At 37.4% G+C, this 26289-nt stretch overlaps 4 protein-coding genes and 1 long non-coding RNA gene across 6 annotated transcripts in view; 3 read left to right on the forward strand and 2 right to left on the reverse strand.

Annotated features, from left to right (window-relative positions):
- The window catches only part of LOC144629934 (inhibitor of growth protein 1-like), a 212108-nt gene extending 194751 nt beyond the window's left edge, over positions 1–17357 (reverse strand). The window contains exon 1 of the mRNA XM_078488191.1: positions 17353–17357. The gene's annotated coding sequence lies outside the window, so the exon portion shown is untranslated. The remainder of the gene's footprint in view (positions 1–17352) is intronic.
- LOC144629939 (uncharacterized) overlaps positions 1–26289 on the forward strand; it is a 168501-nt gene that overhangs the window by 114735 nt on the left and 27477 nt on the right. The gene's annotated exons all lie outside the window — the stretch shown is intronic.
- LOC144630646 (hypoxia-inducible factor 1-alpha-like) lies at positions 2743–13167 on the forward strand. Its single transcript, XM_078489014.1, has 11 exons — positions 2743–2854; positions 3024–3266; positions 5239–5435; positions 5922–5986; positions 6344–6433; positions 6811–7083; positions 7803–7996; positions 8111–8217; positions 8958–9105; positions 9487–9799; positions 10013–13167. Exons 2-11 carry the CDS (start codon positions 3241–3243, stop codon positions 10661–10663), a joined length of 2064 nt encoding a protein of 687 aa, XP_078345140.1. The 5' UTR covers positions 2743–2854; positions 3024–3240; the 3' UTR covers positions 10664–13167.
- Positions 14124–19190, reverse strand: LOC144629935 (methenyltetrahydrofolate synthase domain-containing protein-like). Of its 2 annotated transcripts, none has more exons than XM_078488192.1 (3): positions 18618–19190; positions 16651–16808; positions 14124–14307 (listed from the first exon to the last, which is right to left on the reverse strand). In XM_078488192.1, exons 1-3 carry the CDS (start codon positions 19060–19062, stop codon positions 14134–14136), a joined length of 777 nt encoding a protein of 258 aa, XP_078344318.1. In that variant the 5' UTR covers positions 19063–19190; the 3' UTR covers positions 14124–14133. The 2 variants fall into 2 exon arrangements, with proteins under 2 accessions (XP_078344318.1, XP_078344319.1); XM_078488193.1 differs by having other exon boundaries at positions 14147–14303.
- LOC144630150 (G-protein coupled receptor 135-like) lies at positions 22572–25810 on the forward strand. Its single transcript, XM_078488441.1, is given in 2 exon segments — positions 22572–24065; positions 24067–25810. Coding segments are annotated over 2 exon segments (1137 nt in total). The 5' UTR covers positions 22572–23076; the 3' UTR covers positions 24215–25810.

The following is a 26289-nucleotide window of genomic DNA, read 5'->3' on the forward strand; positions in this document are numbered from 1 at the left end:
ACAATCATTTTAGCCCTAGATTTAATGTAATGTAATGGCAGCCCTCAATGAAAGAGCAAAACCGTGGCCTCCTATCTTCTCAGTTAATGCAGTTCTACGACATAGAAGGGAAAGAAAAGCTAGAAGGATAAAACACGGGCGATCCAAGAGATCGTGATCGCTGCATTCGCTGCAGACGTTAGCGATCGCCTGTGTTATGTTCTCATATAGTCGCCCCGATCGCAAGAAAACTTTTTGAAGCGTCAGAGGCGATAGAAACGATCGGAGCGATTATATGAGAACCAGGCTTAGGGAAAAGAAAACAGAGAAAAGGCTTTGTTTACTTGGCACTGCCTGTCCATTGACATTTGCAGCTCACAACAGCAAACAAGAAGGCTCAAGTTTTGCTAGCATGCTGGATCTCTAACGTGCTTTTTACGCGCAAAGTCTACAGAGATGTATCGGCTACATAATAAAGAAGGTTGAATTGGTCATGCAACTGCACAATCTAATCCATAGTTAGTAGAGGACTACTACCTATGTCTAATCTAACAATATTGTATCAACTTTTTTCGCAGTCCTAAATTGGACTTCTCATTAATCATCAGCTTATGAAAAAGTAAAGGATTTTTTGCATTCTACAACAAAAACTCGGCTTAATCTCTTCCACCCAAAGCATAGCTTACAAAATCTTGTTGTTACGGTCCAATTAACAGATGCATAAATTAGTATAATTAGTATAAATTGACAACAAGCAGGACGTGCACACGAACACGATTCGATAATTTATGCAAAATAGTTCATTTAGCTACCAGTCCCTCTCGGTTTTAGAAACTAGCAGAAAAACAACAACACAGTGTGCCCTGAAGCAATTTTAAAATTGAAGGAGTTTTGAGAATAATTTTCTTATATAAAAAAAATCACAGTAAAGATTGTGTATAACTTCAAATGAATCCGAGTTGAAGTTACGAAAACGCAGAAAAAAAAACCACGTTTCCCATTGTCACTCATTAACAATGTCGAAGAACAATTTCCTGTTACTTTTGTACTTGCTCTACAAAATCAAACTACTAATGGCGTTTTACAAGGGTTTACTTTTGAGGTCCTTTAAATCATAACTTTAAATAGATGACGGAAAAGTATTTTTAGTCAAGCTACTTTTGTCAAAATCAACTGCATATGTTAATTACCCTACCCCGCGAGGAAGTAGTAAGCGTTACCGAAGCCAAGGTCATTTATTACCGGGGCAGTTTCCTTTTACCAATGTTAAGTTCACTGAACTTTCCTCCCGTTTCTGACAACGTATGGAAAACTAAAAACATTGACAACTGGACTATATACTTCCCATCACAGTTACATGCTCACATTTGATCTGAAAACTGAGATATCGGTTTAAAACAAGAACCTTGTACACTACGAAATGTTTTCTTTAGGTAAGGTTTCTCTCACATTCACAAATGTTGTAGGCCAAAAGCCAGCAGGACGCGGAAGACCTCACTCAAAACTGGACTAGGCTCTGTGGCGTTTTGCAGTCAAAATGTTTTTAAATTGTCTTCTTTTTAGAAGAAAAATTGGCGAAACTAATATCTTAATGTACGCTTCCGAGGCCCCCACCCCACCCCGCTAAGTTTGAAAATCCTGCACGTGACCCACGTGAGGATAAAAAGCGCCGCACGTGCCGCGCCGAGGCAGGAAGTTCTTACAGGAGATGGGTACACGCTGAAAGGGTTTCAAGAGTTCCTTATAATCTTTCTACGAATTTATTGCACCACTTTTATTTTAATTCTGTCATTAAACTGAAACCAAAGTGTTTCAGATCAATGAACAGGTTTTCAGTGCGTTCCGCATTGCAATTCGATCTGGAAACAATAGATGAAGAGCCACTACTGCAAATTCCTTTTTATTTTATTTTATTTATTTGGAAATATTACCACGGGAGCCTCTCGTTAAATAAACAGGCTTTTGGCACGAAATAAAACGGTACGCATTGGAATCTAAAAGTTTTTGTACCCTTCGCACCCTGTAGGCCAAGTTTCGGCAGTTAATACCGCTTTTGACCGGCGCGTTGTGCCCTTGACTTTCAGAGCTGCGCGCGGACCGTAAAGAATTTCATTTTACGTCACTGGACAACCCCCCGGCTACGCCCACGTTTTGAGTGCTGATTGGTTAGCATCTGTGCGCTAAGCACCCGAACATCCAGCCGTGAAGTAAACAAGGGTAAACAGGGAGCTCGACCATTCTCGAGGCGAAGATACAGACGGTTTTGCACTGTTGATTTGGCGTTCGAGCAGCAGAAATACACTTTCTTAATTAAAATCTTCATTGGAGAGTAGAATTGAAAGAGTGCTCACGCCTGGCTCATATGATATCACGCGATCTCTGCAAGCGCTAAAATATGCAAAATTATCGACATTTTTATGTTTACATATGCACAAGCTAAAAGCACGGTATTATATAGACGTCATAATCTTGTTTGACCATCTAGGTCAATTTAACAAATGGCTTTCGAAAAAAATACTGCTGGCCTATTTTTGAAGAAAAACGGGAAAAAATAAAATAGTGAAAATTTTGGATGTTTGAGACGTTTTCGCACTTTTAATTCTGCATGAGTTACATTTGAATGATAAATAAATTTGCTTGGTTCTACTTAAAAATAAGGTAAATACCATAAATGTTTTTCAAATGCGAATGCAAAACAACTTTGACCCGGAAACAATGGAAATTGTTATGCTAATTTATTCAAATATATGCTAGGCACGTAGCAGAGTTTTCAAGACCGCGATGCAACTTCGCTCTGCTTCCAAAGCTATCACGCAATCGAGCAATCGAGGTATCGACGAAACACGCACGTAAAATTCATAACAGAAGAGATTTAGTAAGTGTCTGGACGCCCTTTTGTCCATTTGTGGGTGTTTTCTTTATCTGTTGACGAAGGAGAAAGAAAAGTTTTATTATTCGAAGCGGATATTCTCTGGATGTGGAAATTTACAATGGAGAACCAATATTGCAAATGGCGGCTGATGTCTTCTATTCTTGCTTTGCAGGAATTGTCCACGATTTTTACAGCTGGGAACGGATACTAGACGAGATTTTGCACCGTTTGTTTTCAATCCTGTAGGACCTTTCAGTCAAGGAAGTATTTTGCACAATCCTCGGCAGAGCTTTGAGACTGTGCCGAGACTTTCTAAGCAGGACAAAACAACAACGACTACGTCTGCTACAAACCATCAATCGAAGGGAAGATCATTGTCAGCAAAAAATATGGCATCCAAATCACTCAAAAACAGGTATGCGTGTTCCACTACCTCTTTAACGTGAAAATTAGCTATCGTCTTTTGTGAATAGCGATTCTCAAGGGATTAAGAATCTCCTTGAGATAATTTTTTTGTCACTTTCGGGGAGCAAATCTCTGAGGTCATAACTTTCCCAAGGCACCCCACAAATCAATGTTCGAAAGAATATATTTTTATTAGACTGCGCAGTTGATGTTTTCCAGCATATTTCGAATACGCCATCAAGGTTTTCTAGAGCAGTGAATTGTGATTTATTTCTTTGCAGAACTGAAACGGCAAGATTAGAGTAAGGTTTCCATTGTGTAAATTCTAAGTGATGTAATGGCGGATCGGAAACTTGTGACTTTCAAATTTACAATTATCGCGTTTTGTACAAGGTGTAAAATTATTCGGGAATGACTTTTTCCTAACCTAACACAAGTGTTACCTAATTTACACCATAAAAACTGGGGAAAATGTTTGCTTTATGTGAAGTTTATAAAACGCAATGTGTCTACAATAGATTTAAAGGTTGTTTGTTTCAAACATATACATATGATTGGTGAAATTTTGGCGATGTTGGCAAGCAATTATTTGCCTTATGGTGCTTTTAGTTAGCAAATCTTGGTGTGTAAACATCATTCACTGCTATAATTGCAGTTTTTGTTGAAAAGATAAACGCAAAAGTACATTCTGTCCTTCAGAAATTCCCGTTTTCCCAAATATGGTACATTGCGTAAAAAGGAAGCAATATGGCCGACTTGGACAATCAATTTTACTCAAAAACAACAAAAAAATCTCCTTGTTTGTTCCATAAAATCTTATCTTTTCTACTCCTGTGTATATGCCTCGATATTCTCATACTATAAAAGCGTAAATTTCACATTTATTAGGAGAGGGAAATATATAGTACACTTGTGAAATCTTTATACCATTTATGAAACTCATCAATTGTTATCGACTTTAGTTTTAAAATTAATTGCGTCTTTTAACCTGTTATTTTTGCTGTAAGACATTGCAAATATATATTCATGAGAACAGTTTGTTGCCAAAAAGTCTGCAAATTGAGTAGGCCATAACATTTTGCCTACAAGTTGACATATCAATTTGTTTTTCATGCAAATTGCAGTAAATGTTTGTTTAAATCTTACTGGTATAAAAAATTTAGTATTTTTTTTTTAAAAAAAGGCAAAAATGACTTGTGCAGTGGAATAATGGCACATAAGTTATGCAAGCCAAAATATGATTCATTGATTGAGTCTTACCTACAGGAAATTGCAGACCTTGGTTGTTCTAAAAAACATGTTTTTTCGAAAAATGAAATTTTCAAAAACGTGAAAAATATTTAATTGTTAATTAATTACAATGGCACATGTGGTGAGCTTTTTTGAGGACACTAAATGATTGTTTATTAGCATTAGCTCCACATTTCCATGCACAAGAGTTTGAAGTAAAAAAAAGAGCCCTAATGGAAATTGACCATTGGAAATCATGCGGCAATTTTCTACTGCCATTCTAAAGGAGCCACATCACAGGGATTTTTGACCTTAACTGTTCCAAAATTATTGGTGGGCAACTAAACCCATGAAAAACATTATCTCTGAACACATATTTTGAAGAGGCATGGAAACATCTTGAAAAGTTAAGCCATAATCTTTCAAGTTGTAATCCATTTCCATCCTAGCCATCCGCAGCCAAAGATGCTTGTTAACAGTTTCAGTGCTCTAATGTAGCAAGTGCTATTAAAAATTGACCATTATTTCTAGGTTTCCTACGACACAAATACATATTTCGGCTGTTCAAAAATCTGTAAAATCCCTGACAAAGCCTCTTTAAATATCAACCCTGCTATTTAAATAGCAAAATCAACATTGTTAAATTGTAATCCAGTCCCAGTAAGAGAAACATTCTAATTTAAACTGTGTTTGTCTTGTGCTCCTTTTCTTTTAACATTGTGAATTTATTTTTTCAAATTTGTCCAAAACAGTGAGTTCCAGAAGAAGAGAAGGTCACGAGATGCGGCGCGATCAAGAAGGGGACAACAAAATGACGAATTTGTGGAACTAGCCAATCAGCTTCCACTGCCAGTTGGCCTGTCATCGCAGCTTGACAGACTCTGCATCATGCGACTGGTCAACAGCTACATCAAAATGAAAAACCTTCTTCATTCTCTTGTCGCGCAAGGTGAGAATTGTGACTTCCTTAAAATAACTGTAAGTCATGAATCTAGATTATGCACAACCTCTGTCGTCTATCGTAGTACATTGTGATATCTTATTAGTGTGGGCCATACTGTGGCGGTATCATCCAAGGTTCATGGCAGTATGGACTGAAATATTGGACATCTTAGTACATTTCCATGCACGCCTGGTTAATAAGTCATTCCTCACACAACTTTGTAATTGAAAAGACCAGTTAAAAGGGTAGCTAAAAAAAAAAAATCTAAAACTATAGAGGAGAAAGGCAGAAGCTCCAGTAAAAGTTTCAATTCTTATAATAAAATCCAAAACAATTTAAGATTGATAGAACTTTGTTCAGTTTGCATGAACTAAGGTTTTCTCCCACAAAAGAAACTTTTTTCTATTTCAATAATAAGGAAATGCCAAACCGGGCAGTATGACACACTGATTGTATATTTATTAATTTTAAATCTCAACTTGTTTTGTTCAGATGTGAAGAAAATTATAACTCTCAATGTGTCAGAAAGAACAGTTTATGACAAGGCGTCTCTGGAGGTAAGATTAACAGTATTGTTGTATTGTTTTATTGAAAACATCACTGGTTAGACATATAGGGGAACCATTTCGGAATACATGTCTACAATATAGTGTAGTTCTAGAGATTACAATTTCTTTAGCATAAAGCGACAAGAAGTATTTCTACTCCCCCCCACCCCCCCCCCCCTTCCTGGATGGATTGCTAGTTGCAGGGGTACCCCCAGTCTTTTTGGTCAGGTTAACTAACAACAAATAGTTATTTTTCTGGTACCCATTTATACTGTAAGAGTAGTGTCATGCCCACAAACACAACACAACAGTCCAGGGCTTATTTTCACAATTTAAAAAAATTAATGTTTTCTTTGACTCCTTCAGGCACTGGATGGCTTTGTCTTTGTTGTGACTCCAGATGGTCAGTGCATTTTTGTGTCAGATAATATCAACCACTACATGGGACTCTCACAGGTAAATATCATACATTTGCAATTAAAATATTTTAGTTTATGGTTTTAACCCAGGAGTATCAGATCGTCCTGGTGAGAGTAGTTGTGAGAAGAACTGTTTTGCTGACTGAAGTTTCGACAACCTGATGGAAGTCATCTGCAGAGTCAAGAGATTGTCGCTCAGTTTGTCGAAATATCAGGTTGTCGAAACGTCAGAGGGTTCCGCTCAATTTGGTGCAGAAGGTTCCACTCAGGTTATCAAATCGTCAGTTATCAACAACAGTTCTGTTCAGAACTACTCTCACCCGGACAATTACACTATCTGACCTAATCAAAATATTATGTTATGTTAACGTTGCTAAAAATTAATGCAATATTTTCATATTTCTTTCCCAAAAGATCGAAGTGACTGGTAACAGTTTCTACAAATACATTCACCCCTGTGATCACGAGGAGTTATCCAATCAGCTTGGAGGACAGATTCCGCTAGAAGACATGGAAATCTTTGATGGGCTTTTCTGCTCAGATTCTGTGTTCATGATGAGCAACCATCTAAAGGGAGGATCAAAGAATGTTGCTCATGAGAATCCACACAAGTCATTCTTCTTGCGCATGAAAAGCACTTTGACGAGCAGGGGAAAAAATGTTAACCTACGAGCATCAACCTACAGAGTAAGGCCAAGTTCTGGGTTACGACACAGTAATGTTCAAGCAACCACGAAAATACTGCTCAACAGCTTTCATTTGAATGGTCACACACTAGGGTTTCATCCACAGACTTACAGTCAAACTGGATGTTCTTTTGATGGGAACTTTGCAATGTTGCGGCACAATGTTCCAATATTGATTGACAGTTTGCTCGTCGCAACTTGCAACTTTCAATTCAAATTTGCTCGAGCAATTTGCCAAGTTCCCATTAAAAGAACATTCGATTTGACTGTAAAAGTTAGAACCACCTTGAACTGCATAATAAACAGTACCACACAAAAGTACTGCTCAACAGCTTTCATTTGTGAATGGTCACACACTAGGGTTTCATCCACAGACTTGAAGTTACAACCACCTTGTACAGCAAAGTAAACAGTACCACTTAAAAGTACTGCTCAATAGCTTTTATTTGAATGGTCACGCACTAGGGTTTCTGAATGGTCACACTTGCCTTTTCATTTTTATCAAAAGTTTTACAGAGGTTACAACCACCTTGTACAGCAAAGTAAACAGTACCACTTAAAAGTACTGCTCAATAGCTTTTATTTGAATGGTCACGCACTAGGGTTTCTGAATGGTCACACTTGCCTTTTCATTTTTATCAAAAGTTTTACAGAGGTATGTTTTGATTAGGCTCATAAAAGGCTTTATAGTTAATCATAATTTGTGTCCCATTTTCTCAGGTGGTCCATTGCACTGGTTGCATGAAAATGCAGACCAGAGTATTAGAGTCAGGAGAAGAAGAGAAAGTCCCCATGTTTTTGGTTGGCATTGGAGTGCCGCTGATGTTCGGCTCCACATTTGAAGTTCCACTCGACAGAGCAACGTTCACCAGTCGCCACAGCCTTGACATGAATTTCCTGTCATGCGATGAAAGGTTGGTAATAAAATTTTAGTGTTTTTAATGCTTTGTACTAGTACCATTACACAAAAAAAATTGCTAAACACAGCCCACAATTTCACATAAAATATATATTATGTTCTTCAACAGTGTTAAAGACCTGCTTGGTTTCACGCCAGCAGAGATTGTCGGCAAGTCTTGGTACCACTTTCAACATGCTTGTGACCTGAACACGGCATTAGCCTGCCACAGGACCTGTAAGTGATCTAATCTTCATTTCTTATTTGATTTTTCACAAGGCGAGGCCTCATGTTGAGTTTCTAGTCAATTTTCATTACCGTGGCTTGCACGGTAAGCGTGAACACTTGCTGCTGAAACATGATCTAATTGGTTATCAAACTTGGCAAGATTCTTCATCAAACCGTAACGGCAACTTTCGCGCTCAAAATGCGCTCAAAATACTCACTGAGTATAGTCGAAACTATACACCAGAAGTGATTCAAGTGAACCTGCAAATGCATATCAACACAGATCAGGTTCAATTTGTCGTAAGAAGTCTTCAAATCCAATCTTCCCGCCATTTCGAAACCAGAATGCGCTGAACTTTAAGCGCGAAAGTTGCTGTTACAGTCTGCCAAACTTCAACGTTTGATGACAAATCATGCCACGTTTAATACCCAATTAGATCTTGTTTCAGCAGTGAGTGAGTGTTCATGCTTAGATGCAAGCGACGGTATCTTTTTTGATGATATTCCTGGTGTTTTCTTTTGGTGTCACAGTTCCGTTCTGTCTCAAATAGTGTGCAGTCGCTTGACGTTGAAAGTTCAATACATGTCGGTCTGCCAGACTTCATTGTTTGATGACCAGTCATGCCAAGTTAATACTCGGCATCATGTTTCCACGCTTTGATGCAAGCGACGGTAAAAATGAGAATATTGTATTAGCAGTGACATATAGTATTATTAACTTGTGTATATTCTCCTGACTCATTTCATAGTGCTAACCAAGGGACAGTCCGTAAGCAAGTATTACCGGTTCTTGGTGCGCAATGGAGGCTGGGTGTGGCTATTGACCAAGGCCAACATAGTTTACGACAGCAAGACATGTCAGCCACAGTTTGTCCTGTGCACAAATTACATCATCATGTAAGTTTTTAACTATCACATTGAAAAACAGAAAAATTTTGAAAGTGAGATAATCCACATATTAAAAGTATGTACCACACAAGTGAATAGTGCTTTTCCTGCACTCTGATTGGTTAATTGCAATAAGCAAAGTACTATTCACCTCCAAGCAGCTGAAGAGAAACAAACTGGCTTCCCGTGTCGCTTTGGTTACCAAAAGTTATGTTTTGGTCCGCTTGTTATTCAACTTGTGTGGTATAATACTATACTAATATATACTTCGCAGCTTGGCAAATATCCACCACTGTTTGCCTCCACTTCGGTGAATAATTGTTAAATATTGTTTTGTTATTCTTGGAAGATAACTAAGCCCTTCTGTCTTCTTTATTTTTCTGTTTTTAGGAGGGCAGACCAGAAGGACTACATTTTGTCCTCAGAGCAGTTGAACCCAGTACCAGCACCGTTAGGACTGGACCTGGTGGTAAAAAAGGAAAACGTCAAAGGAAGAGGCACACGAAGAAAGCATTCCATTGTGTTAGAAGAACGGACCAAGCTGCTCAAGGCTGCAGCACATGAACAGCGCCCAGGTGGAGATATTGTGCCTAAGAAGGAGACCAATCTTGACACGTGCTGCAAGATGGCTTCAACTAAACAGATCGCAAAAAAATCCTGTCAGTGTTTGGAGGATGTTGACTGCGAGCACATGAATTTCCAGGTATGTGGAAAATACATTTACCTCAGAGTGCAATGAGTGATGAAACTGGGCCTTTTGTTCTGAGAAAGATGGGTTTAGGGAACATCAGACCCCATAAACATTTATCAAACTTTTTAAGGTTTTGTTATGAGAGGTGAAAGTTTCAGAGAGAAATATTCAGCTGATTTTTGTTCCTAAAAGTAAAAAGTTAACGTGATGATATTGCGTTTGCAGGATTGCCTGCCAGTAGCATGGGACACCAACGAAGAGGTTATTGCACAACAACAAAAATACGAAAAGATGTTGCACAGTCACTATGGTGTCATGGAAACCCCCCAGCCCTCGTCCCCAGAAAACATCACTACTGAGAATAGAATACCATACTGTCCCTCGCCAAGTGACGACCAAAACATTAGTGGAGACAAAGATAAGGAGGCAAACGATGATGAAGAGAACCTCGATGAACGTGCGCCATTCATTCCCTTGTCAATAGTTGACTCTGGGTTGGATTGTGATGACGACTTATTAGTCGAGATTCCCTTCATTGATTCACCAATGACTCCATCATCATGGCTGCTTAATGCAGATGAGAGCATTCCGTCTCCTGGTAGTGTATCCATGACACCACCACCTATAAACAGAGCTACCACTTCATACAGTCGACCAGCAAGCTTTTCCAACTCCTCATCGCCGGTCATGTCCCGGAAAGGCGTGCCGACAGCTGTGAAACGAAGTGCTTACGTGACAAATGAGGTAGCGTCTAAAGGGAAGGGGATCTTTCCAAACATCACCACATGGGACGCCGAAGTCAATGCCCCCGTACAAAACACACTCCTACAGGGAGAGGAGCTACTGAGAGCACTCGAATGTGCAGACTTCTTGTGAACTGAGAACTATAAAAAAGTGAACTTATAATATCTATTATATATCTCCATTTAAAGGGACATACCTACTGATCTCACAATTTTGTAGTTATTCCAACTGATTACGTGACTTGAAAAGTTGTTTACATTAATTTTTATTTGTTAGTTTGTTGTACCATATGCATTTAATTAGTAATAATCTTTATTGAGGAAGCCTACATCACTGTGAAGTGATTTACAGAAGTGTTCTAAAACATTTACCATGAACCTATAACGTACATTTAGTCATGCAACATGACACTAATAATTTTTTTATAAGGGAATTCTTAAAAAAGAGTATTACTACCTGTATATACATACACTACCAGTTAATGTCTGGATTTAACAACAGGGACAGTGTCACAAATGACAACTGTGAAAGCTTCACAGCTTCGAAGTTCAAGAGAAACTCTGTTAACTCCACAGCAACGCCAGATGCAGCTGAGAGTAAGAGAATTCAATGTGACACAATTCGTATCTTGACACAGTCCATCTACATTGCAGGCTAACTTAGCTGAGAGCTAAGCTGCTTTCCTTTATAAAAACCAGCAATCGTACACTTAAATTTACACTGTTTCGCATCCAGTCAGGCCTTAGAATCCCTTTCACAAAGTGTTGGTAATCAAAGTTGTATTTGGGGAAGTTAGTATAGACATTGTATAAAAGTTTTAGCTTTAAAAGTTCGTATGTTATGTGATTTAAAAATTGATAGCTTTAAAAGTATTATTTTGTAGTTTAATAAATAACAAATCACAAGGATATTTACACTGTAGCTAGAATATACTCAATGACATATTACAAGCATTTTAAGCATTTCATTTCTTTCTGTTTTTCATTCATTTCTTTGTTTTCTTCTTCTTGTGGGAGACACAGTGACCTAATGGTTAGCAGCATACTGAACAAGTGGTCCAGGATCGAGTGCTGGCAAGGGTCATTATGTTGTGTTCTTGGGCTAGACACTTTACTTTCACAGTGCCTCTCTTTACCCAAGAGTGTAAATGGGTAGCAGTAAAATGCAAATGGAATAGTATGCGATGGACAACAGTTGTATGGGAAACTGGGATACACCTCTGTTGTTCCCGTCACTTGGGTTCACACTGTTTAAAAGTTGCATAGTCAATAGCACAAGTAGCAAATTTTTCAAGCATGGCTAGGAACGTTTTAAGTTCACAGTGTATTTAGTAGCTTTTTTTCCTGCTTGAAAGCACTTGTTTTCATTGTCAGTTCAACAGACGAGAACATTTCTGTTATCTCCACTATTTAATCTCATAAGATGAGATGCATGCTTAGTTTCTACATTGCTTTAATGCTAGGTTTTGCTGTCATAAATAGGTTCCATCAAGCGTAATTAACATAGTGATTACATAAATCATCCTTCAAGCCATTTTGCTAGGAACTATGAGTGACTTAGATTATAAAAAGTTCACCTGTCTGATGGTTGTAGTACAGAAATGTAGAACGTTTTATAAACATGTGGTCATTAATCTGAACTGTGTCCATTTTAAAATAATCATGTCATGCATAGTGGAGTGAAACCCCTTTCACATGTAAGCATTAATACAGCCTGCTTATTCTGTCTTTCTGTAAATTTATTTAGTCTTTGAAGGGCTAGATTGTGTCATTTTGGATGATTTCGTTACTGAAAAAACTGGTCTTCAATTTGAATGAAATCTGTAAATAATGATTTGGAACAATGGAAACACACAGAAGAAACACTACAAAGCTATCAAAATCAGCCAAGATTAAAACTGGCAGATAATAACTTGATATTCATTAGCCGAGACAAAATATCAAGTTTTAAAGGTTACATAATAATTCTATCACCGTGTGATAAAGTGTGACACTCAGGTGTGTGACCATTCAAATGGAAGCTACTGAGCAGTACTTTTATGCAGTACTGTTTGTTTTCCATTATTTTGAACTGAAAAAAAATCAGAATTTTTTAAAACTTGGGGTGAAGGGGTGATCCTAATTGGGATTTGTATTTAAAGAAGATCAGAGAGAATTTATACCAAAATGTCATGATCTAGCCCGAGCAACATTACACTTGTATTGCCTCACAAGTTTGGGACAAATTGTCAAACAAGGCTATTATTTTTAATTATTATTTCAAATTATTATAATAGGTAAGACTAACTTTTCAAGATGTAAAGGGCTTCTGAGTAGAATACTCGGCCAGTTGGTTGTAAGATGTTGGGTAGTAAATGTCAGTGATAGAACAAGTGACAACTTTAAATTAATTAAAGTTCCCACAACCATAATTTATTTAGCTCATCTTGTTAGGTTTATTACCATTGAGCCTGCTGCCACGCTGGCTACACAAACAAACTTTTAAATAGTTATGTTGCGTTTAGTGCTTCTAATTACACTGCTCGCTAATGCTGCTCATTTATCAGTTATATTTTTTGCAAGGTTTCCATGTAATAGCTATGCTGTCACCATAAAACATTGTCATTCTGGTGTGAAAATCAATAAAGTTGTTTACTGCCATGAAGTGTAGCCATTCAAACAAAAGCTGTTGAGCAGTACTTTCATGTGGTACTGTTTACTTTGCTGTACAAGGTGGTTGTAACTTTTTAAGTCTGTGGATGAATCCCTGGTGTATGACCATTCAAATGAAAGCTATTGAGCAGTACTTTCATGCGGTACTGTTTATTATGCTGTACAAGGTGGTTCTAACTTTTCAGTCTGTGGATAAAACCCTAGTGTGTGACCATTCAAATGAAAGCTATTGAGCAGTACTTTCATGTGGTACTGTTAATTATGCTGTACAAGGTGGTTCTAACTTTTCAGTCTGTGGATGAATCCCTGGTGTATGACCATTCAAATGAAAGCTATTGAGCAGTATTTTCATGTCGTACTGTTTATTATGCTGTACAAGGTGGTTCTAACTTTTACGTCTGTGGATAAAACCCTAGTGTGTGACCATTCAAATGAAAGCCATTGCTCAAACTGTACTTTCACATGGTACTGTTTATTATGCTGTGTAAGATACCATTACTAGTATATTTGTTCTAAACGAGGTGGCTAAAACTTTTGCTTGATCAACATACGCACGTAGCAATTTTGTTGTACTCACATAAACAACAAACATACAGTTTGAAACCTTTTATTTCCTTTTAGTAGATTTTATGGTAAGACCCCCTTTATATGTTATTCTTTATTTTTCCCTAAATTCCAAATGATTATGTATTTTTATTTGTCACGCAAGTGGAATGCAATTTCTACCATCACAAGGATGCCAGATGCACCTGCACAGCTGTCAGCGGCAGTTTCAATAACAATAACAACAATATAATAATAATAATAATAATTATAATAATAATAATTCATGTATACAATAAGTACGTCCACAGTCAGTAAAAATTGATTAACATTCAACATAATGCTATCTTAAAAAGATACATCTTAAGTCAAGACAATCATTGCATCAAATTACCTTAGTTGTAGCAATTACTCTTTTAATGAGACATCTTTTCCAAGCCTTCTTTCCTTTTCTCTCAGATCTTTTAACACTGGGATTTCTTTTAACATTTGAGGTGTCACTTTTGACCACTGTATCCCAGTCGGTCTCTGCCTGTCTCCCTTGCAGGTGATTATCTTTGTTGGCGTAACAATGTAATCTACCTGACAAACATAAAATATTTTTGAGTCAATATTTACCATTTGTAAACACTGACCTCAAGTTATTTTTATACAATTTCAACAGCCAATAGATCTCTGGTCTTAATATTTATAAATATGAAAATTCACTGAACCATTTGATATTGAAGGCTTTTTAAGGGGCCTATTTTTGCTAGAGTGGGGCTAAATTTATCAGAGGAATCTTGCATTTCAAACATGGTCAGACGTATAGTTGCAGGGGGCTTTGCATCTGAAAATTTTAACCCCAGGGGAGGAACTCCCGCTTGTAAATGACGGGGATGATTATGGAGTCAAACTCAGGACCCAAAAAATCCCTAAGTCTTCCAACATTATCCAAAAAAATCCCTGGACCAAAAATAACCCCCCCAAAAAATCCCTTGTCAAATTACCTCTAAATTGCCAGGAGCAGTAAATAATTGAACGCTTGTGTTTTTTTATTTGTCATACCATAAATACGCCAAGGCCTCGCCAAGGCACTTTAGTTCGTTTTTAATACCCCCAAGAAATCCCCTATTTAAATCAAGACACCCGAAAAAATACTTGCCAAATTTGCAAACCCCAAAAAATCCCGGAATCGAAAATTTCAAACCCAAAAAAATCCTTCGATCACCCCCGTCATTGACAAGCCGGAGTACCCCCCCCCCCTGTGATTTAAACAAGCACATGAGAATATTACATGTAGCTGTGTACAGCCGTCCTGCTCCCCTCAAAAAAAATCGGGGAGGGAACGTCTGTGTTTTGGGGATGTTAATTGTGTTCCGTGGCGGGTGGTTTTCCCGGAATGTGTGGAAAATGATCTGATTGGCCCTTACACAAACACCATTCATAATTGCCTTTAATTTATGCGGGCAATAGCTTGTGGCATTCCAAATTATTTCAGCGTACGGCAAGCATTCGAACTTTACAGCCTTTTGCATCTCACTTGTTTCTGAAAGGCACAATAATAAATGATATGCAGTATTATTTAAACCAGGACAAGTTGGAAAGGGCCGTAGCTTGGTGAAGACCATGGTCTCGAAAATTTCTGCGCTGTAGTTTGAAACCTCTAAAATCTGCCACATCTTTTGTTAGTGCGGTTTGTTTTGGCTCATTTCGATTTAAAATGTTTGGTTTGGAAGGACAAGCTTTGAATTTTATCCGTGAAGGTGAATGACTTCTTGGATTTAAAACCGGTAATTGTGATTCCGGGTCTGGTCGTTAATACTGATATTTTACTGTTGCACAATGTATTGTACGAATGACAGTGTCTGGCTTTGCCGAAAACTGTTGTAGCTTTACTTGGAGAACGAAGAAGGTTGGTTATTACATTTTGTGCTGTAAACGTTATGCATCTTGCATTTTATTGATCTAGCGCTTTGTTTCTTGAGCTCGATGATGTTTTATCTCCCGTGTTTGTTGTGTTATATTTGGAAACGCATGATTCAAATTCGTTCATCCGGATATCCGATATAATAGTTTATGTGAAATTTAAAACGATAACAGCAGAATACTGGAACACGATTAACGTCGCCAAAAAACAGATGTTCCCTTCCCGGTTTTTTAGGGGAGCAGGACGGCTGTACACAGGCTACATTACATGCAAGAACACTAAAAATACAAGTAAACATATGATATAAAAAGCAAAACAAGTTTGACAGATGCCAAAAGAAAATTCTCAAGACACATTGTAATTATCAAAAACTGGTACATGAAGAAAATTTTCTTCTAAATAATAACTTAAACAAATGACTTGTCAGAATAAAAATTTACAGAAATTATATGGTTGTGTGGCAACTGGCAAGAGTTCTTCTTTTACTTGTGTGCAGTCTTTTTTGCTCGGAAGTGCAAATTATTGTGCTCTATTAAGCTCAGTTAGTAGAGTGCCAGACTACCATGCAGAAGGTCTCGGGTTCAAGTCCCAGACTGGACCAACTCTGAGCGTCTTAAAATAACTGAGGATAATATGCTGCATTTGCAATGACATCTGCAAATGGTTCGGTATCTTAGTCTTCTCAGATAAGGACAATTAACCCATAGGCCCAGTCTCCTGCATCTTCAGTATTATGGTCAGCAGGGGACGTAAAAAAACCGACACACTTATTATTAAGAGTAGGGCACAAAGTATCTGGTGTTGTGGTCTGGTCTTTACCCGTTGTACCCTTGTACTGCTGATATGCTCAGAGACATTAGTTAAGTTATACATGTAAGCTCCTCTACAATCCGAGGGTAAATAAAGTATCCACTTAACAAGCTAGTCATAGGAAAGCTTTCTGAGTTTCTGTTGTCATAGAAACATGACTTTTAACCAATCAGATTGTTTGCTTTCAAATACGTATTTTTGCATACCATAAGATCATGTTCATCAGTCAGTTCATCTGGAATGTCAACCACCTGACAGTCGTGGACAGTAGAGACTACAACAGTGTCTTGATTGACAGCTCCCATGGTAACCATCATGGCATATTCCATGTCAGCATATCCCTCACCCTTGCCTAGCCGATAGCCTATTGGAAGGACATCAAAGATCTTAAGTTTGTTTATGAAATTTCTTTCTTTGAGTACAAGCTGACATTAGGCCAAGTAAAAAAATTCAAATGTTTCTCGTCCCCGTCTGCTTCTTTTTTGGGGGCCACCTCTCTTTTTTTATTTTTTTTGTTATTGGAAAACTTGGAACAAAAAAAAAAAGAACATGCAGTACTTTCACTATTTACCTGGTTGAAAATTCCGTAAGACATGGCTTTTGTCTGCGTTTTACAGCAAGGCGCCCAAAAGTGTGACCACTTTTAATTTATTCACATTCTTTCGTGCAGATTTAATCCAATCAAAAGCCGTAGATAGCTTGCAGTTGACTTCTGATTGGATTAAATCTGCACGAAAGAATGTGAATAAATTAAAAGTGGTCACACTTTTGGGCGCCTTGCTGTAATACGAAATCAGGCCAAAATTTTTAAGCCTTGGTACACTAGGTCTGTACAGGATAGGTCAATTAACTTGCAGGATTTTTTTTGCAAGTTCACTTCTGGAGAATTTGACCATGGAGGAAAAAACATCAATATTCAAACAACACAGGTAAGAAATGCAACAACATAATAAATAAAAAATAACAAAAAAAAAGCGCCCCCTGCCCCCCGCTCTCTTTTTTTATAGAAATCCCGACGAGAAACATTTGTTTTTTTTTACTTGGCCTTAGATCTCACTGTCAGAAAATTAATGCATGTTAAGTACTATCATATAATGGGGCAGTCATGATAATTATGCATACCATTATTTGTTTGTTTGTTTGTTTGTTTGTTCCCTGGGATAAGAAAACTAAGCAATTGCCCTACTCACTGCCTGCATGGACAGGTACTAACAGAATTGACTGGTGCATAACCATAAGGCCACAACACTTCCCCCATTTCAAGGTGCAATGACATTATTTTGAGTTACTTACAACACATTACCAGATATTCCAACCCTTTTTGAAGGAAAATAGGGAGTATTTTTAGCGCTGAAGGTGCGAGCCTCTAAGGGGGGTCTGGGGGAATGTTCCACAGGGACATTTTGAAAATTTAGGTTCTCTTTAGTGCCATTTCCGGCATTTTGACATCATTCCTGAGTTATTCTACAAGATCTTTATTCTTTTCACAAACATTTTTGGTGCTTTTCTTTACTTTTGATCAGCAGGGATTTGCAAAAGCAAATGCAAATGAAAAACCAAGAAAGATTTATTGCTGCTCGATGTTTCTGAGTCATCGTAACTCCATTATCAAGGTGTTTGTTTAGGCCATTCATTGTTTTATGCTTATTTTGTAGCGTTCCTTATTTGCATACTATTTAACAAGTTTCTTGATAATGGAGTCACGATGACTCCGAAACGACGAGCAGCAATAAATCTTTCTTGTTTTTTCTTTACTTTTGTTACACTTAAATCGCAAAAAAGTACTAAAGATTAGCAATTTTTCAGAATTTCATGATAAATTGGGAGAATCTGATAAAAATCGGGAGAGCAGGAGGCAACGCATCAAATAGGGAGACTCCCGATGAAATCGGGAGGGTTGGAATCTCTGCATTACACCATTACCAGTGAATCCACCGGCATAAAAGGTCGGTACAAAACATTGCCCTTCCCCACCAATGACCTCTTTTTGGACCACTTTCGGGACTGTTATCTGGTCCCCTATCTAAACCCTAAACTCTTACTCTGTGGGGGTTCAGAAGGGTTCCAGTTTTTTTTTTTTGGGGGGGAGGGGGAGCCATTTTCTATTGTCTCCCACATAACGGACTACATTGCATAACAGGACCTTTAAAGGCAAACATGTAACAAGCCCTACCTTTTGGGGACACTGCCACAGATCCAATAACAATAAGATCAATGTTGACCTTATGTTCCAGTCCAACAGGTGTGCTGTAGTTAGTAATGCCTTCCCTAGTCGCACATCTTTTTAGCATTGCGGTATTAGCACCGGGTGGAGGAATGATACGATTGAATAAACCAGTTTTCAACCGAGGCGTAGGGACAAGAAGAATTTTCTTTTCCTCTAATGTCTTATACCTCACCCATTCTTGCGGCTTATCTGGGTTTACCTTCACAGTCCTGGCCTTCTTGAATATTTCCATGGCAACAACTTTTTCTCCCGCTGCATTTGCTCCCTTAAAATTTGGGATTCTGTGGTGCACTGGCCGTGGAAAATTCGCAAGATCGTTCCTCTCTATGTAGTCCCATATACGTTGGCGTATTGCAGCCTTTGTTGATGTACTTGCGGCTTGAGCGCTCATTTCGGGTTTATAACAATGCAGCTATGTCCAGGTCTGGAAATAAAGTTGAATATTGCAGAAGGATTTCGCGAATTTTCGTGAAAACGTGAAAAGTTTTCATTCAAAGATTTCGCGCTTTGCCGCCATCTTTGATTTACTGACCGAAAAGTACTGGGTTCTAGAATCCAGGCCGGGGCGCGCGGTCGGGCGGAAACTTCAAGATGGACGTGTTCACACTGGGCTTTGGGTTTGATTGGGTTGCTTCCATCACATCATAGTTAGAATTCGCATTCTCCACACAGTGCAATTCAATATGTAATGACACATAATTAAGGCAAGAGGCGCGGGATAGGGAGTCTTAAGAAAGCAAAGAATGCTTGAAATCAGTACAGATCCTCATAAAATGGTTATGTGATCAACTTCTACTCTAAGCCTAACGAAATTACGAAAATGCAAACTGCAATTCGATTACGGTTTTTAGGAATAAGGTTAATCTCGAGGGTAGTATTTGAACCTTTTAGAAATAATTCAGTTTATAGATTAACGCGTCGAAACCTAGAGGTCCTGGAGTTGTTTGGGAAAAAACCTATTTTAACACAATTTTTAATTTTCTTGTCTTTTAAAAAATTTTTTTTTTTTTTTTATTAAAAAAAATTAAAAAATTAGAAAATAAATTAAGAATAAATGAAAAAATATATTCGCTTCTCGGAAGGCTGCGAAGATACGTCGAAAAAATTCGGCTATTTTGCCGTCTAGTGATTTGTTTTCCACTAGCATCGTGTTTTATGGCATTTTTGTTCGAGCATACGCACAAATCATAATTTAACCAACCTCTTTCGACTTTTTATTTTATTTCCTTTTCGCTGTTCGCTTTTCTTATCTTTTTTCTGCTGTTGTTGCCTTTCCACTAAGCTTGCTTTACAGTTTAAGATTTCCCGAGGAAGCGGAGTAACCAAGGGTAGAAAAGGGAAATTTTCCTCTGAGTTTTCACTCACATTTCTATGCGTTTTTGTACGTATTTCGATCTCATTTTACCCAGTGACTATACTTTGGATATCATTAGAAATATATTTTCCTCCTGCAGAGATTGAGTAAGTAAAAACCCGCGAGTAAGATTTTTTTTTGGTTGTTTTTTTTTTTTTTTTTTTTTTTTTTTTTTCTTTAAAATAATCTTTATTGTATAAGTGATGCCTTTTTTGGTCAAATTTGATGACGTCAGATACGGTACAAAGGTCAACGCTCGTCACGGCCGGTTTTGTTTCGGCATTGACGTCAATGGGTTAAAGGTCTGTATTTTGTTGAGGTTAAATTAAGGTGAAACAGGAAAAAGGTGACTTTTTTAGTCTAGCAGGTGTGATTAGGGTTTGGTGGGAAGGAATGTGAGAATAATACTAAATAAAAACATCTGTGCCATGAGGACGCTAAGTTGACGCACGTTCAAAAACTGCGCAATTAAATTCTTTTTTAATCATTCCAGGTGTTAACTCAAGATCATCCAGAAAATTCCAAATTTTTTAAATTTTCTGCACAGACAATTTTTGGCAATCCTATGGCGCCGGTACATGGACCTTTTGCGTAAATTTGTCTAGAGGATTTACGAAATTCATGTTGTATGTTTTTTGTGTAAAGACATAACAATCTATCACCTAAAATAAGTCCTTAGTACGAACAACATATCTTGTGCTAACTAGTACATGGACCTTTAGCGAAAATTTGTCTAGAGGAACTACGCAATTCATGTTGTATATGTTTTGTGTAAAGATTTGTCCCACGCTCGTGTCATGTTGAATAATTTCTTCTCTTTTTCCTTTTTTTTTTTTTTTTTTTTTTTTTTTTTTTTTTTTTTCTTTTGTTTCTTTTCTTTTCCTCTCTCTTTTGCCTTGGTGGGGGGTTTTTTTTTTTTCCCCGTGTAATTGACATAACAAACTATCACCAAAAATAAGGCCTAGGTACGAATAATCTCTCTTGTGCTTAAGCCCGGGCCAAACGAAGATAAGAGTTGACGAGAGTTTCCGTGAACTCTCATCGACTATCACCAACTCGGGCCAAACGTATAAACGAGAGTTCGCCAAATTCTAATGAATCTCGTGAAAATTTGAGCACGTTCAAAGTCGATGAGAGCGCATGAGAGCCGATAAGAGTGCATGAGAGTTTCCGGCCCGAAACGAGAGCGAGAGTTTGAACTCTCATCAACTCTCATCCTCGTTTGGCCCGGGCCTCACTTTATAGCGATTCACATAACACGACGAAATAGAAAAAAAAACTTGTCCAAACAAAAAACGTTCCGAAATAGATTATGATTATGCATCTCAGAAGTACATCAGTTATTTTTTTTTTACCTAAAAATGAATGTATACTGCTTAGAAAGTTCTCGCATTTTTTTTTTCAGTGGAATTGACTTGATGAAAGTGAAACCAAGCAGCCGTTTTTAACATCAAAATGCGATTTCTCCTTAAAATTGAGTCTTGTTCTACCTTATCCCTATATTTTTTTTAAATATTTATCCCTTATCCCTGAAATAATTTTGCGAGTTATCCCTTTAAAACCCGTAAGAGGTCCTCACTAACATTGAAAAAAATGTACTTCATTCTTCGATATTTCGATCGTCCAACGGAAACTCGAAATTTACCCGAGAACTGAATTTGTCTGCTATTCCCGAGGTAAACAGATAAGATATAACTAGGCATTTATCACGTTTTTAACGCTTCGACTGAAAGAATCAGCATCAAGATATGATACCTAATGCCTTTTATGATTTCGCGAGGTTTAGAATTCGCAAGTTGCTTAAAATATAGCCCTAATAAAATTTCGCGGGGAAAAATTGTTGCGATATGCGATCGGTCGATTGTTGGATTGTTGGATCAAAATTTCGAATGCAGGTTTTTTTGCCGATCATTGTTTTTCGAACATGTCAAATTGCGAAATTAACAAAGAGCATTTGCGTATAAATATTCACCTTTGTGTTTGACAGATCGGATCGGAAAGCGCCCAAGTTTATTTATTTAATTTTTGTATTAACAATTAACTCTTTCTTGCACAGGTTAAAGTAAACAATACTCATCGGGTTTCTTCATAGAGCATTTTCAGGGGTTACAAAGCTTTTTTTAAAAGCAGCATCACTATTGAAAACAAAAACACTACAGAAAAAGTGATTCTTTTGAAAAACACGAGCAAAAAACACACCCGGATCAAAGTTTATTGATTGCTAATAAAATTTTAATCGATCATCAGTTAATATCGCTTTTAGAAAATGTGTTTGGAAATGAAACATTTTGACCACTAGCAGTGCATAAAAAATAACTGATAAAAATTAAGTTTAAATTCTGTAGCAAAATTTGCGTTTTGATATCCTCAAATTTTAAGACAACATTACCTTCAAATAGAAAGGTTTATTGGTCAGGGCTAAAATCGTATTAAAGTTTTCGCTTTCCATTGACTTGCAAAATCAGACGAGTGGTAAATGTTTTATACAAAACGAATTTACTAGCGCTAATTGCCAAGAGTCAGTTTGCTTTTTGTTATTTTGTTTTTTGCAGCACTGTAAGCCATCTGTTCAAGCACGAAGACAACAGAACTTCACTTCAAATGAAAAGTACACAAAAAGGACCTTGTTTATTCACCAATATTTCTTTACAATGTTTTTCAATCTTGACGTCACTTATATTTATTCGACAGCCGAGCTCAATATTTAAATTTCACCATCGCGGAGATGAGCACTTTGCATTTTAAATAGCTAGAAAAAACAGCTGCAATTATCAGAGTATATTCAAGCGCTCCGTTGAGTTACAAATTTGGGAGCTGTCTCCACGCATTATACAATCTTCTATAACAGCAGATCGACGAGTCGTGGACTCTGACACACAAAAACAACACTACGCTACGCCCTCGAGGAATAAAATCAACAATATTCTATGTAGGAGTTTTTGAATGGATGCATTGCTCAGGGCGAACGCCTATTTCACTCAGCAATTTTGCACCAGTTGGCATTGAAACCGATGGTGTTTCTCGTCAAGTTTTCGTGGTAAAGACGTCTTAATGGAGGGCTCGGATTTTAACATATCTGCCTTCGAACGTAACAAAACCGATTTATGGCCCTGTGAGTCTATGTCTGAGGTTGCCGCTGAAGCAATCTTTACTACGCTGATCGTCATTTTAATTCTGTGTATTTTGGGAAATAGCGCTATCTGTATTATTGTCTCACGACATTATCAGCTCCACACCGTAACGAACGCATATTTTGTGAACATGGCGGTAAATCAGCTTCTCTTTGCATTATTTTCCATTCCGCCGTATCTAAGAATATCCAGTTCTTCCATCACGGAAGGGGAGCAATGGCTTTGCGTTTTCATCGGATTTTCGTTCGAGTTTTTCGCAGCTCTGTCAAGCCTAGCACTGACTCTTCTCACCATTGAACGTTACTACGTAATAAGCAATTCGGGCAGGAAGAAAATTTCCGCCAAAACAACGAGCAAGATGATATTTGCTGCGAGTGTTTCTGCCTTAACTTTTGCCGTTTTATGGCTTTCGCTGGATGGAAGTTCAACCCGTTGCAGTTTTCCTTCTTCAGACATTGGCTACAGTTTGAACTGTTTTCCATTGCTAGGCGCTCACAGAACAGAGGCATTAAAAATTCTCAACATTATTTATGTACTGATGTGCTTTTTGCTTCCGATGGCTTTAATGGCTGTACTATTTGTAAAAATGGCTAGGCCACTATGGAGTGGATCCCATGGAGTTCGACCGCTAGGTATTGGAAACACAAATACTATTCGATTCTTCGCCGAAATCAAAACTACAAGAACCTTGTTTTTAATATCTGTGCTACACCTCTGTTGCTGGCTTCCTCTTTGCATAACATCGCTTTATTTATCTTCACAGCTGCGAGAAAACGATCTTTATTCATTTTCTTCTACAACGAAAGTCGTCAGCATTTGCCTGGCTTTCGCGTCATCTTGTATAAACCCGCTTATGTATGCACTCAGAAATCCTCGCTTTAGCATAATATTTCGACCGAACAGGCGCTCGAGGGAAAAAGAGAGTTCATTTTAACAAAAGTGAAGAAGGACGCGAAAAACCTATAACAAATACAATAACTTGGGCACAAAGACCAATGGGTTCCTTTGTGTATGATACGAGTCGAAGCGAAGAGACTCAAACGACATCTTCGTGTTAAAGCCGCGAAAATGTTTCCGTCACGGCAAACATTTGACGGCGAAGATGAAATTAAGCTCACTGTCAAAACAGGTGTTTTTAACTGAGGAAACTTTTCCTCCCTGAATTTTTAAAAGTGTTTATTAAAAAACATGTTTAAATGACAGAAACTCGAGTACTACCGCAGCCATAAAATTTATCGGTTAATAAATTCGCGCGTATAGAGTTTCCGAAGCAAGGCCGCCGAACGATATTTTGGCTAAAATGAGTGCTATTATTACTTCTTTACAGCTGTCAAAGTGTTTTTCTTTCCTTTTTAATCTCTTATGCTGCTCAGTTTTCATTAGTAAAATTATTACGCAAGATTAACACTAGAAACCGAAACTGCCGGCACTTTTGTTTTGACTGAACGGATAACATATCAATATTTTCCGACACGGGCGATTTCAACCCCGCGAAGAAATTTTCAAGATTAATTTTTTTTTCAGCACTAATCGACAGTCCATTATGTGCGAGCTTTTTCCATTTTTGGTTAAATAAATAGTTTGGCCTTCAATAATGATTTTGCATCATCATTATCTGTGAATTACCTAGCTTGTGCAAACACACCTTGAAACAGCGTCGAAAAAAGCTCATGCGAAATGAAATTACAAAAGAAAACAATTTTTTCTTCTAAATAAAAAGCGGCTCGGAAGTTTTAACAGGAAGAGCGAGCCTTACATCATATTTAATTTAAATGCTGCAATTGGATTGGCCGAGCTATAGTATACTGACAGCCGTTTTTTCGCTTTTCTAAAGTTTTGGAGGAAGATTTAGAAATATTATTCTGGATAGTTCAATTTCCAAGAAGACTTAAAGAAGGAAATTCATGTTAAGTCGCCTTAAAAACTAGAAATTGTTGAATAAATGGTTGAACATAAGTGTACACAGCTGCAAGCTTCAAATTAAAATTCAGTTCGCGCGCGATTTCGCAAAAGCTCGAAGTCAGAGAAATAATTAGAAATCGTTATTTGAAGGAAATTTAATTTAATTCCACAAAAACAATAAGGTTATTCGCTCTTGATTTCTAAATGTTTGATTTGTGAAGGTAAAATATGAGGAAAAAAGGAAAACCAATTTTGATCGAATGACATTCTGTTGACCGAAAGCCTATCTTTGTTAAGAAACGGAGATTTGCATTGTGAATAAACCGACCACAAATATATCTACAAATGGGAAATATATTTAATTGTTCAAGAAAAAAAACGTTATTTATGTAAAAAAGAATTTGCAGTTTCGAAGAAAATTCCGAAGGTAGCTTTGATCGCACTAAATTCAAGTATGAACTTCGGAACCAAAAGAAAATTATATATAAAAACTATTATATAAAAGAGTAATATTTTTTGTAAAAATAATACAAAATGAAATTAAAATCTAAGCAAAAGAATATATGCCTTTGGTTTTCTCTTACTCAGGTCAATTTAACGGTACAGGCGATCGCGGAAGATAATTGTTTTTGATTTTCAGCTCCTCGGGGGTTTTACATTTCTGAAAATCTGCGCGATTGGGTAGAGCTGTCTTGTGCGTAATTTATCATTAACACAAGCTTTTTTTGTGTGTGGTACATTTTCTCTAGTTTACAGCGAAATAATAACCTAAAGATAAATGCCAAGTGACAGTAGTTTTACAAAATTAATTTCCGCAGAGATCTGAAAATCTTCATTTCTACCCTCGCCATAGTTAGTCACCTTCACTTCCTATTAAATGTCTTAAGCGGGTTCCTGTTTAATAATTGTCGAAAACTGTTTTACAAAATCAAATTACTTTGGATCTCCCGTGATTTCTTTTGTTTTGTTTTGGTGTGCTAAAATTAGTAGGCAGTGACCCTTTAATAAATTGCTAATATTCACTAACTGTTACAGTTTACGATATTGTGACATATCCGCAACAATCAAGCAGAACTTAGCTTTTTTTACGAAAATGTTATTTTGGTACTACAAACCCAGAATGTAATATTGGTCGGTCTTCTGCTAATGCAAAAATTCTATTCAGGAAAACTATAATTATTTTGAAATAACCATTTTAGTTCCTGCAAAAAAAGATCCATTCCCAGCAAAT

This window comes from Oculina patagonica, chromosome 11, assembly GCF_052425735.1.
Source record: "Oculina patagonica isolate OP01 chromosome 11, crgOcupat, whole genome shotgun sequence".
In the NCBI taxonomy this organism is placed as follows: domain Eukaryota; kingdom Metazoa; phylum Cnidaria; class Anthozoa; order Scleractinia; family Oculinidae; genus Oculina; species Oculina patagonica.